This window comes from Vanacampus margaritifer, chromosome 2 (assembly GCF_051991255.1).
Source record: "Vanacampus margaritifer isolate UIUO_Vmar chromosome 2, RoL_Vmar_1.0, whole genome shotgun sequence".
NCBI lineage: Eukaryota > Metazoa > Chordata > Actinopteri > Syngnathiformes > Syngnathidae > Vanacampus > Vanacampus margaritifer.
The window spans coordinates 8,783,882-8,797,339 of record NC_135433.1 but is presented as its reverse complement, the minus strand read 5'-3'; the positions used below and the strand labels follow the sequence as shown (position 1 = coordinate 8,797,339).

The window sequence follows — 13,458 nt, the reverse complement described above, 5'->3', positions numbered from 1 at the left end:
TTTCTGTTATGGTATGAGGTGAAGCATCAGTTAGATTGACATTTATGCTCCTCAGGTGGAACCACTGAGGTGAAGGTGCACATGTTCTTCCTGGGACTTGACTGGAATGGCCTTCTGAGGCAAAAAGCAGAGTTCATACCACAACTGGAGACTGATGAGGACACCAGTTATTTTGACAGTAGGTGGATTTTATAGATGCATACTATAGGTTAAGCAACTAACGCATTTTTTTTGTAGTCTGCTAAAATGTGATGATTGATACTGTCGCCTACAGCCCGATCCGAGCGATACTCTCACCTAGGTTCTGACGATGATGAAACTAACGACGATGAATCCTCTCTTGAACTGCGACAGTTCTCCTCTGTGGCCCATCGCTTCAGCAAGGTATGTTAAAAAAAAAAAAAGTTTTTGTTTTTTACTGCTCCTTTCGATTAGGGGTGTCAGGCAATTAAAAATTAATAATTAATCGCATGACTTCAATAGTCAACTCACGATTAACTCGTTCACTGCCATAAATTTATTTAAAAAAGATTAATAAAAATTAGGGGCAAGAGGCGATTAAATGTTTTTAATTGTAATTAATCACATGACTTTACTAGTTAACTCATGATTAATCGCAAATTCTATGTGTTCTAAATGTACAATAAAAAAATTCTAGGTTTTCATACTCTTGTTGGCAAAAGTGGAAAACATTTTTTAAACTAATAGAAATAGTTCAAAAGATTTTTTTTGACGTTTATAACTGTTTATAGGCAGTGAATGAATAAAAAAAGAAAAAGAAAATATTAATAAAACATTTTTTTTAATCGTAATTAATCGCATGACTTCACTAGTTAACTCGCGATTAATCACAAAGTTTATGTACAAAACTAAATGTACAATAAAAACATTTAGATTTTCAACAAAAGTGGAAAAAATGTTAAACTAATACAAATAGTTAAAATGAATTTTTTTCACGTTTATAGTAGTCAATGGCGTTTTTTTGCATACTATTGTTAACATAAAAGTGGATAGATATGTTAGACTAATAGAAATATGACTGCATCTTTTAGTCATTGATACAGTAATTTTATAATAATTTATAGTATAGAGTTAAAAAAAAGTACTGTATAGTAAAATATGAGTGTGATATTGTGTTGAGGTCATGTTTCTGCCACTAGATGGCATATTTACCTTGTAAGACAAAGGAAGGAACTTTAAAATAACTCTAAATTAACGCACTAATTTTGACACCCTTACTTCTGACTAAACGTCTCTTTGTGATTAAAAGCCAATGAATATTTCTTCCTTACTGAAGGTGTACAGCAGCACAGAGCACCTGTCCACCTCCACGCCGTCCAACCAGAGCTTGTCGTCTTCAGAGCGGAGCCATAGCGAAGAGAAGGACGAGCGATGGGAGGGCAGAGGCGCCTTTTCTCCTGGTGACGGACACAAGCACTTGGCTAGCGGCGACAGAACAGATGGACTCAGGGGGAGGTGAGAGCTTTCAAACAGATACAATTAATCAGGGATACTTTAAAAACTTTTTCCCCCACCTGTTACATATATAAGAATAACATTGATATGTTTTAGGGCACGACTCCGTAACGATTGACAAGTCAATAGCAGCACAGTGGCAAGTTTGGACTCCACCCTCACGTCCAAATATGGCCACCTCCAGCTGCAAAAAATCAGGATGGCGACAGCCAAAATGCCAAACTTTCGTCTTTAAAAAAAGGAGTCCACATACCAGTGTGTGATGTCCCAGTGGTTAGGTCTTTTTTCTATATTTTAATGTGGTCAGTGAGCACAATTTGTTCAAAGTTCAGGAGTAACTGACTGCACTTTCCTTTACTTTTTAGCATTTCAGAACATTAAATGATGATTCATGACCTCAGGCCCGTGTTTTGAAAATGAATGTTGCCAAATGCGACCACGACCACGCATGAAACCAGTGGCCATTTACTTGCTTGTATGAAAATAAATTGCTGTTTCCACTCGTTGTTGTTTTTGGTAGCCTTGGTTACCATCTTCACAATTCCTCCAATCTACCAGTGAAACAGATTCTTAAAATAAATTCTGTGTGCATTTCCCTCGCAGTTTGCGTCCCCGTGCTTCGTCCAGTTCTTCCCAGTCAGAGCGCAGTGCTAGCCCACTGGTATTAAACAGCACTCAGAGCCTCGACATGATGCCTCGCTTTGCCATCGCTGCCGAAGAGGAGGGTAAGCCTGGGAAAGCAATCTCGTGGCCTGTTATTTTCTACTCCTGATCGACCGGATGCCTTACTCCTTTGCTTTGCTTTCGTAGATGGCGTGGTCTCCAATCTGCGGCGCATTCGTCTGCGTAGCAACAGCACAGGCACCAGGCCGTCATTCCGCAGAGGCGCGTCCAGACGCATCGCCCACCAACTGGACACCCCAGAAAAACCCAGGCCTCCAGCTGGAAAAGTCCCCAAGTCTGCCTCAGTGTCTGGACTTTCCCTCATTATTACCCCAGGTGCACGGATAATAATTTCCTTTCTACAATTTGAAGAATGCCTTATTCGTATAACACGGAAAGAAGATGACACTAATGAGCTAAAATTGATGGAAGTTCTGTCTGCTTTTATGGTTAATGTTTACAATGCCCTCTACAGACCGTTGCTAGGCAATGTATACAATACTGAACTACAATGGCAGGAGCCATCAAGACCAAACGCGATTATGTCCTGTAGTTGGCAGTAATGCCCCCTTTTTGATCAGAGTTTAATCCCTGATCTATTTACAGCAGTGGTGTCAAAATCCGGTCCTCAAGGGCCAGAGTCCTGCATGTTTTAGATTACTGGTTCTCAACCCCGGTCCTCAAGTACCCCTATCCAGCCTATCTTTAACTCTTTGACTGCCAGACGTTTTCAGAAAAGGGATGCCGTGGGTGCCAGCCGATTTAAGCATTTTGACTGATCTTTCAAGGTCCACAGAAAATGTTGTGCTTGGACTATGGAAACACACATACTACCAAATGAAAGATTGGACTCTCAGCTTTCAAGTTCAAAAGTTTGTTTCTACCTTATTCCGTTTTTCAGTAATCAACAATAGAAAATGGTTAGTTTCACCCAAATGCTCTGTTTTGAAACAATATACGGAGAAATCAAGCTTTTTGTGAAACTATATTATTTCATGCACTCTAGTGAATTTGACACCTTTTTTTTCCATGAATGATGCCACAAACACCTAAACAGTGCTTTACTTCTGTAAAACACTACCACCAACAATGAAAAAGTGTTTTTTGATAGCAAAATACGTTTATTTACATTCAACAGTGTAACAATTTGACAAAACAATTTGGCAAACTATTTACAAATGTGTGCAACCGTGGTACTATTTACAATTGTGTGGATGTTTCAAATACAGTTTTTCTTTTTGTAACACTCCCCTGCGTGCAAGGGGACGCAGCAGGATTTGCACAACAGAGTAGTTTCACTGCGATTGCAGACGCTACACTTTTTTGCTGGCTTTTTCCCCCTGGGGAATAGCAAGTATATACTGCAGCGTGTGTTTGGCCATGTTGCCATCAAGTCTACTCTCAGGATCATGATACGGTGACGTTACGGTAGTGTTACGTCTGGCTTCCTCATGTCCTTCACTTCCTATACCGGGTGGTAAGAGATGTTCTGATCCATCTTATCCGCTCCATTCATGGTGGCATCGTAGTCCATAACCAGTGTCTTCTCCGTGATCAGACTGTACCCACTCCTCCGATGAAAATGCATTGGACTCGGGGCACTCTTCGTCGTCCGATTGAACGTCCGCCTGTGCAGAAGTGCTCGGTTGTGCTCCGCGTTTTCCGGCGTTAGCATCGCTAGCCGGTGAGGCTTTATGACGTGATCATAGCCGCCGCGTCAACGCTTCCAACTTCTGCGTCAACCTCGGAGTCACCATCATCATCGTCGTCGTCATCAATGTGCTCTTTAGCACTGGTTGATGCTTCTCTTCTTTGGAAAAAAACGATCAAGCGTGAGCTGCTTGCCACCGGTCGCCATTTTCGCTTTCTCAGCCATTGTCCCCTCAACACTCTAGCTCCGCCTCACGTCTTCTACTGCTGACGCCTACCCGATCTTGTTCAAAGAGAGTCATCGCTGCCATCTAGGGGCCAAAAATAGTCATTATACTAACTAGATCTGCTTGAAACTTTCAGCACAGCCGGCCAAGGCTTTCCTCCACCCGTTTCCAAAAAAAAAACATGGTGAACGTCTTTGGCGCTCCTCCGTAGGATTTTACTAAACGTTATTTAACGTTTTTGGCAGTCAAAGAGTTAATGTCTCCCTTAGCCAACACGGCTGAGGATCGTTATCAGGCTAGATTCAGAGCTGGCTAATTAGCTGATCGTTTGAAACACCTGTGTTGGCTGTGGAAGACATGGAAAACAGACTGGATAGGGGTATTCGAGGACCGCGGTTGAGAAACCACTGTTTTAGAGGTTTCTCACTTTCAACACAGCTGGTTCATATTTAAGCTTATCAGCAAGCTCTACAGGAGCCTGATCCTGATCCTGATCATTGAATCAGGTGTGTTGGAGTAGAGAAACCTCAAAAACATTCAAGACTCTAGACCTCGGGGACCGGACTCTGACACCTGTGATTTACAGCAATGGTTTGCCAACATTTTACACCAGTACCACAATAATGATCAACATTAAAGGGGAAGTCAACCCAAAACAAAAAATATTGGCAAATAATATGTCCTCCAAACTCCATTAGTCTAAATACAGTATTCTGTTTAATATTGCGTTAGTGGAATATGAATTAAGCAGTAAAATTCAGCCGTTTTTATCCATCTTAGAGGGTGACATTTATTTTTTTTGCCGCCCCCCCCCCCTTTTTTTAATATGCTTTTATTAACGCAATTAAACATATTACATTCTAGAACATAACATATCTTGCAAAGTTAGAGGGGGTGGCCATTTTGCCACTTGCTGTCGAGTGAAAATGACATCACAACTGCTCAGGTCTCAGGTAACAACCAATCACAGCTCAGATTCGGAAAACAGGTGAGATGTGATTGATCGTTGCCTGAGCCCTGAGCAACTGTGATGTCAGCTTCAGCCGACAGCAAATGGCAAAATGGCCGCCACCTGAGATGGATAAAAACAGCTGGATTTTGCTACGTAACTCATATTACACAAATGTAATATTAATCAGAATGTCATGTTGAGACGAGTGAGGTCACATATAACATGTTATTGTCAAAAAATATTTAAGGTGTTGCGTATTAGGTTGGTCTCAACAAATATTAGATTTTATTCCCTACAAATGATTTCACATTTGTTAGTAATACTATAGAGTTTGAACATTAAATCGATTTGGATCTTTTCTAATTAAGCCTGTGCTGTATTTACAAACTTGCCTCATAATAAGGTTATACATTTTTGCTTCTTTTGCTGTCTGACATATCGAGAGGATTAGTTTTGTTGTTTTGGCCATTTAACACGCAACCACAATAGCCCAGGTGCATTTATCCATGAAGACTCCTGTGAGCAGCAGCATGAATGACCTTTTTCAAATATGCTCCCCATCCAGATGACTCGGCGGGTCCTCCTTCCAGCCCCAAGTCATCTTTGTCGCTGTCGTCCAACCCCTCGTCCAGAGATTCGTCACCCAGCCGGGATCTTTCCATCAACATCAGCTGCCTCAGGCCTCCGGTGGTCATCCACAGCTCTGGGAAGAGGTTTGGCTTTGCTTTGCGAGCGATCAGAGTCTACATGGGGGACAGCGACGTCTACACAGTTCACCACATGGTCTGGGTATGTGTCTGGCCCCTGCGGTCGTAATGATAATTATACCGATGTCAAACTTGAGTCATCTTTGGGTTTTTATTGTTAAATAAATGTCAAGAAATGTCAGCATAGCTAAAACTGCAGTTTGCGTGTGTTCAGTGTGTAGAGGAGGGCAGCCCGGCGCATGAGGCAGGTTTGAGAGCCGGCGACCTCATCACTCATGTCAATGGGGAATCTGTACAGGGTCTTGTCCACACTGAAGTGGTAGAGCTTCTGCTTAAGGTAGGGGATGAAACTCAAATGGATTATTATTGCTATCCTCTCTTAGCTTCATACTGAAAGGTATGTTCTCAACAGAGTGGCAACCGGGTGACCCTGCAGACCACTGCTTTGGAAAACACCTCCATCAAAGTGGGCCCCGCCAGAAAGACGAGTTACAAGGCGAAGATGGCTCGACGCAGCAAGAAAAGCAAGAGGCGAGATGGGCAGGACAGGTACAGAGAGTTTTATTTTATTTTATTTTTTTAATTTTTTTTTTTACAAAGCATCGGCTTCATATTTTTCGGATTCTAATTGTTGTCTTCAGTTTAATTTTGGTTTCGTGATTAACGTGCAAAAAGCCCAGCATTACTTTACTGCTCTTTACTGTTTTGCTATGCAGCCGAAGGCGTAACATCTTGAAGAAGCTGTCCAAACATACGCCCCCTGCACCGATGCAAAGCAGTCGCAGCTTCTCTTCCGGGTTCCACCAGTCATCTAGCGACAGCCTTTCGGGCTCCCCCACTCAGTCTCTCTCCCCCGGCCCATCCACTCCCTGCCGCTCCCCTGCTCCTGACCATTCTGGAGGTGAGATGGATTGCTTTGACCCAGAATGTTTTAGGTACACCACATATCAATTTGCAAGAACTGTATCAAAATATCTTTAAAGGGGAAGTCAACCTTAAACATTTCTTGACAATAATATGGTATATGTGACCGTACTAGTCTAAACATGACGTTCTGATTATTATTACATTTGTGGAATATGAGTTATGAAGCAAAATCCAGCCATTTTTATCCATCATAGGGGACGGCCATTTTGCCAATTGTTGTCGATTGAAGATGACATCACAGTCAGGCAACGAACAATCACAACTCACCTGTTTTCTGAAGCTGTGCTGTGATTGGTTGTTACCTGAGCAACTGTGATGCCATTTTCACTTGACAGTAAGTGGCAAAATGGCCGCTTTCTGATATTGATAGAAACTGCTGGACGCAATATACAAAAGATAATGCAAATTTTTCAGACTGTCTGAGAGGCAAAAAAATCTTTTTTAGCCAAGTAAGTTAAAAGGGAAGTCAACCCCCAAATTTTCTTTGCATGACATTCTGATTAATATTGCGCTTGTGGAATTTGAGCTAAGCAGCAATCTCCACCTGTTTTTCCTCCATCTCAGGGGACAGACATTTTGCCACTTGTTGTCGACTGAAAATTAAGGTCAGGGCTCATGTAACAACCTATCACGGCTCAGATTTAGAAAACAAGTGAGCCGTGATTGGTCATTACCATCTGGGAGCGGCCATCTCGGGTGAGCAGTGATTGGTCATTACCTGAGCCCTGAGCAACTGTGATATCTTTTCCTGTCGACAGCAAATGACAAAATGGCTGCCCCCTAAGATAGGTCAAAACGGGTGGATTTTGCTGCTTAACTCATATTTCACAAATGCAATATTATCAGAATACTTTGTTTAGACTTGTGGGGCTGCATAGAACACATTTTAAAGAAAATGTTTGGGTTGCTTGACTTCCCCATTCAATAAATTAATAGATTACATTAGAAAAATCAAAAATGTCAGTGGCCACAAAAAGTGGAATTTTTGTTGTCTTTATTTACTTACTCGTTATGAAATATTAGCCTGTTTAGTTGAACACAAAGCTATTATTGTTGATTATGGAGTATCCAGACCCATAAGCGAAGGCAATTATTAGCATTTTTAGTGGGAAGCCAATTACTCTGTTTTTTCCACTATTCACCGCTAGGCTCTTGTCCCTGTGCTATATTGAAAATGTTACTTCTTGTCCCTTCTCGTCACACAGATTCAAGTTCCTCTCCCTGCTCCAGCTCCCCTAACTCACCAGTCCCCCAGGCTCGTCCCAGCTCCCTCCACGTCCTGGGCCGCTACACCAAAGCCGGCCGCTGCAAGTCCACCAGCAGCATCCCGCCGTCCCCGCTGGCCTGCATCCCACCTCCCCAGCCTCTGTCTCCTCAGTGCTCTCCCTCCTGCCTTCCCAGCCACCCAAAGTCATTACAGGGTTTTCACGGTAAAACACTCTCCCCTCCCACTATCGCCCGCCATTCCGTGCGTCCCCGCAGCGCAGAGCCGCCGCGCTCGCCGCTCCTCAAGAGAGTCCAGTCAGCAGAGAAGCTGACTGGTGACAAAGCAACCGGCGGGTATCATTGTGAGAGGAAAGCCTACAGCACCCGCCGCCATACCATGGAGGTGCCTCTGTCTGAGGGCGAGGACGCGGAGGAGGACGGCGCCACCGGCTTCGTCTGCGTGGGCGAACACGGCCGCCACGGGCTGGTCATCGGAGGCAACGAGCACCACCGCGCCGCTGCCTCGCCGCAACACCGCGGCGGTAACCACCACTCGTCCGATGTGGTGGTGATGAGGAAGCTGGCTCTGTCCGAGCGCCGGGACTCCTTCAAGAAGCAGGAGGCCGTGCAGGAAGTGAGTTTTGACGATTTGGACGAGAGGGAGGCCGCGCTTCCCGTCGCTCAACCCAAGACGTTCAAGGCTTCCTGGGTCAGCTCGGCCCAGTCGGACTCCAAACTGAAGGTGGGAGGAAAAACCACACAGGAAACGGCAGCACAGCAGAAAGCCAAGGCTAAAGATAAAGAACCGTTTTAGATTTAGTCACCTCACAAGGGATCTAAAGTACCAACCGGTTAGTTTCTCATGGGAGTGACAGCTTTTGGGTGCATTTTCAGGGTGACCTTCACCCATTTTACCGTGTCTAAACTTTGGAATGCACATGTCCAAATGTTGGTTGTTTCGGTACTTTTTGCACAACTGGCAAAATTCACAACATTTACAAGGTCATCCACAGATGCACACTTCCATTTTCGGTGTAAGGTGACATGATAACTCCCAGTCGGCCTGTAAATTCAGAGTGACCACATGGAAAATGAAATGAAACTCAAGTCTGAGTTGGGGCTGAACATAACAACACGCCTGTTAAACTAAATAGAAAACAAAAGACTATTTCTTGTGCATTTAGAACAGCATACTTTGCCTTATAACAAAGTCTGCTTAGCTTAACTCATTCATTGCCATTGACGGCTATAGACGTCAAAAATTCATTTGAACTATTTATTTTAGTTTAACATTTTTCCCACTTTTGTTAACAAGAGTATAAAAATCTAGAATTTTTTTTATTGTATTAGAACAGATATAAAATTTGTACGATTAATGCTTGTAATGTAATCTTTTCTTATTTTTTTAAATGTATTTATTTTTTTTTTATATTCTTAAGAAACGATTATTAAAAATCAGGGGTGTTAAAATTTAAATTTGTAATCGTTATTAATCGCATGACTTCACTAGTTAACTCACGATTAATCACAAAATTTATATCTGTTCTAAATGTAAAAAAAGAAAGAAAAAATTCTAGGTTTTTATACTGTTGTTAACAGAAGTAGGAAAAAATGTCAAACTAAGAGAAATAGTTCACATGAATTTTTGACGTCTATAGCCGTCAATGGCAGTGAATGAGTTGATGCTAACAAACTGAAAAGCGCCATTGATGGCGCGTGTTTCAGAAGCAGCAGATATTTGAACACAAATGGCGGAGAAACACATTCACAAGCATGTATTCTTTACTAAAATTAATAAAATTAGTGTCTTACTGAGTCACAGTAGCAGTAGAAGTCTATTGTCTTTTTTATGTCTGCATGACTGTACATTATTATACTGCCTCCTGGTGGCCAAGGTGGGCACACCCAACTGTCCAGAAATGATAGTCATCTTGATTTTAGGCTGGAAAAGTCAAAGAAAGGTGTAGAATTGGGCCTCCTTGAAGATGATGTGATTTTTCCAGTTCAGCTCCTTGTTAGAGAACAATATGTGCAAAATCATTGAACATTGGACATGTGCAGTTAAAAGGTTTGGACAGGTGCATTTTATGTCCATCCAGAAATTTCACTCGAAAGCCCAGCAGCTCTGAACCTTTTTTGTGAGAACGAATTACAGTGTATGTTCATTTTGAGGCGGACCACACGTCGCCCGACAACTGTGATCAAGTCCCGTCACAAGCTTGAAAATGGATGTTTGTCGGTAAAAGGCGCATCCCACAATACCGTTTTTATAAACATGACTGCCTATTTTGCTTCACTCCCTTGTCGCTTGATTCGAAAACACTGTCACCAATGACGAATTCTATTTTGTAAATATTTGTATTTTAAATGTAGATGCATATTTAATAACTTTCTCATCTGTTGTTTTGTTGCAAAAATGGCCGGGGACGCTTTAGTGAGTGTTTGCTGTCAAAAAAGTGTAAATACATAGAATGTGCGATTATTATAATTTTTTTTTGTGGGGACTTTTTTTGGCTTTTGTTTTGTATTTGAATGCAACTAAAAAAAAAAACTCCGCTGCTTCTTAAGAGGAAGCCGCTCACGTTATTGGTTCTCATCACTACTTGACATGAGGATCACACTTAAAAGCCAATCATTGGTGCCAAAGCAAGGTTAGCCATAAAAATCATACACTTGTATGGAAAGTTTGTTAAGCATTTATTTTTTTCCATATCTTTGCTATCCAGCTTGACGGCCGTGTACTAGTAAGACAATTCAGCACACTAATAGAACGAGTCTTAATAGGACTTCTCTCCCCTACTACTAGTGTCTCTGTTGGTGAAGTACGCAATTAAACTTTACTAGTAGGCATGTGTTGCACTCCTTGTTGCTAATAGAGAGGCAGAACTGTCTACGAGAAGTCATTTGCATACTATAATAATACTGCTATTAAAATAGTGCACAGGTTTGCCTCAAGAGTAATCCAGTTGTCCTACTAGTGAGATCTAAATGTGTAGTAGTACATGGACCCTAAGGAAAGAGGTTTTGGCCTTTATTTCATATCTTTAATATTCATGTTAAGGTGTGTAGTATGTACACTCAAGTGTCTCCCCTTAACTCATTCACTGCCGTTGACGGCCATAGACGTCAAAAATTCATTTGAACTATTTCTATTAGTTTCACATTTTTTTCCCCACTTTTGTTAACAAGAGTATGAAAACCTAGATTTTTTTTTTTATTGTATAATTTAGGTCAGATATAAAATTTGTGATTAAACGATTAATTACATTTAATCGCCTGACGCCCCTAATTTTTAATAATCTTATCTTTTTTTAATTTTTTTTTTATTAGGGCATCAGGCAATTATTTTTTTTAAATTGTAATTAATCACATGACTTCACTAGTTAACTCAAGAATAATTACGAATTTTACATCTGTTCTAAATGTACAATACATTTTTTCTAGGTTTTCATACTCTTGATAACAAAATGGGGGGGGGGGGGAAGTGAAACTAATAAAAAATAGTTTAAATGCATTTTTGACGTCTATAGCCGTCAATGGCAGTGAATGAGTTAATAAGATATTAACGTGCTAGTAGAACTGAATTTTACTAGCAATATTTTTTTCACCATTAGTAGGTGCAACTACAGGTAACCCAATTATGTGTCATAAAGAAACTAACTCCACTTGGGTCAATTTGACCCAACATGTTGGGTTATTTATTTCAAATGGATAACCTGCAGAACAAAAACAACCCTTAGTTTGTTAATTTGACCCAACTTTACGAGTCAAATGAATAACCCAAAAAGTTGGGTCAAAATGACCCAAGTGGAGGTCAGTGGTTGGGTCAAATTGACCCAAGTAGCGTATTGGTCCCTTTTTGACCCAAATTGGTTTATTTTTCTAGAGAGTAATGAGCCATAAGTGGCACTATGGTGGAAAAACTCCCAAGTAAGACTGTTGTTCTACTACCGTACTGAATAGTTTTAGTGAAGACAAAGTGTTCTACGAGTACATGGACCTTAAGGTGGCTCCACCTTGGAACAAATGCTCAAACATATATGAGCGGTTCTGTTGTACATAACGCATGCGCGCTGAAAAGTGTGTCCATAGCAGGATGGTCATGGTGTTTTTTTTGTTTTTTGTTTTTTTTTGCACCGTTTTCGTGTGACTGTCTGTCCTCAACACACCTTAAACTACCTGTCATGTCCGTCTCCTTATAAACGAGTCATATTTGGTGTACTCTCAATCAAGTCTTGTAGCCGTGTAACATTTCAAGACTTTCTCTCTGCCTAGATTGAGAAAAAAAAAACCTGTACAGTGAATCCCCCCCCAAAAAAAAAGTTTCAAGCAAATTTTCTTTGCTATTTTTGGGTGTGTAATATAAATGAATGTTTACTGCAAAAATGTGTTTGTTAAATTATTATTTAAAAAAAAAAAAAGTACTCGCGTAGTTAGGTTAGAAATTCTGAACTGAGGAAGTAAAGAATATAATTTTTTTTTTTCTAACCATATATGCGCATAAGGAAGCGGTGTTGTTGCAGTAGTACTAAACCACGCTGTTGATGTGTATTGTATAAACAATGGTGGACCTTAAAACAGCTGTCAGTGGTGTTTTTGAAAGTGACCTTGTAAGGATCGTTGGCCTGCAAAGTGAGTTGAGTGCAACTAAAGTGGCAGGTTCCTAATCTTCTCTTAAGATCAACCTCAAAGGATTGTGCATGCTTTACATTCCACCACATTTTTCCCACTTTTTTTTTTTTGCCTACTTGCAGGATTTTATTCAGCTCGTGGAAGCTATTCTTTGTTGAAAGCAAAAGCACATGAGGTTTGAAGCTAATGTGTTGGATACATTTTGGTATGCTTTCAGGATTTGTATCTTATAACCGCTAACATCCGTAACCTTACCTTTTCTTTCACTGCCAGCCCTGTTCAAATGGACATATGACGTCTATGGCAGTGAACGGGTTTTATTTGTGTGATCATATTTTGTTTGTTTTTGAATTCCTTGTTTTAAATTTAGCAGATTAGCATACCAACACATCACTCCACCCAGTGAAAATAAAAAAAAATCTTTGCTCATTTTTTTATATTGCTCTTCATGTGAGGTGTTCAACTGTCATCTGTCCTCCTTTACCAATTGTGTGTTTTTCATGTGCTTCCCCAAACCAATCCCCTTGTCTCCATGACAACTGGATCTTGTGAAGTTCCTACTATGTGGGGATCTTGTTCAGACTGATGTGCCAATGTATGTCTGTTTTTTTTTTTAAATTGTCTTAACAGTGCTTGAAATAAAAATATTCACCAAAAAAAAGCACAAATTTGTAATGTGTTGAATTTTTTATTTTTTTTTACCAGTAACACAGACAACCAGGTTGCTAAAAAAAAAAGTGGGTAAAGTACCGGTAGCCAAAATTATTGGGTTGGGTCAGATGGAATGTAATTTGCATACTGTATGTTTCTTCCAAGTGAAGTTATTGTAGGCTAAAATGCTGGAATATGAATATCCTCTTACAGCGCCTCTGGTGGGTTCAATATACCCCATCAGGTTGTCATGGGACTAATGCTGCCCCGATCCACACACTGGCTGTCAAGTCTGAACCCCCAGCCCCACCCCACCCACCAGATACCTGCTTATTGGTACTCACCCATCCCTTAGTTGTCCTAACAT

General features: G+C 40.9%; 1 protein-coding gene across 4 annotated transcripts in view; it reads left to right on the top strand.

The window, feature by feature from the left end:
- Positions 1-13,101, top strand: part of mast3a (microtubule associated serine/threonine kinase 3a) — a 40,268-nt gene extending 27,167 nt beyond the window's left edge. For all 4 annotated transcript variants that reach the window (XM_077559510.1, XM_077559509.1, XM_077559508.1 and 1 more), the window contains 10 exons: positions 56-178; positions 275-384; positions 1,298-1,476; positions 2,080-2,201; positions 2,287-2,475; positions 5,534-5,757; positions 5,890-6,012; positions 6,088-6,224; positions 6,392-6,576; positions 7,808-13,101. In XM_077559510.1, the coding sequence (XP_077415636.1) occupies positions 56-178; positions 275-384; positions 1,298-1,476; positions 2,080-2,201; positions 2,287-2,475; positions 5,534-5,757; positions 5,890-6,012; positions 6,088-6,224; positions 6,392-6,576; positions 7,808-8,622 (2,207 nt within the window). In that variant the 3' untranslated portion in view covers positions 8,623-13,101. The remainder of the gene's footprint in view (positions 1-55; positions 179-274; positions 385-1,297; positions 1,477-2,079; positions 2,202-2,286; positions 2,476-5,533; positions 5,758-5,889; positions 6,013-6,087; positions 6,225-6,391; positions 6,577-7,807) is intronic.
- Positions 13,102-13,458: the final 357 nt, after the last annotated feature.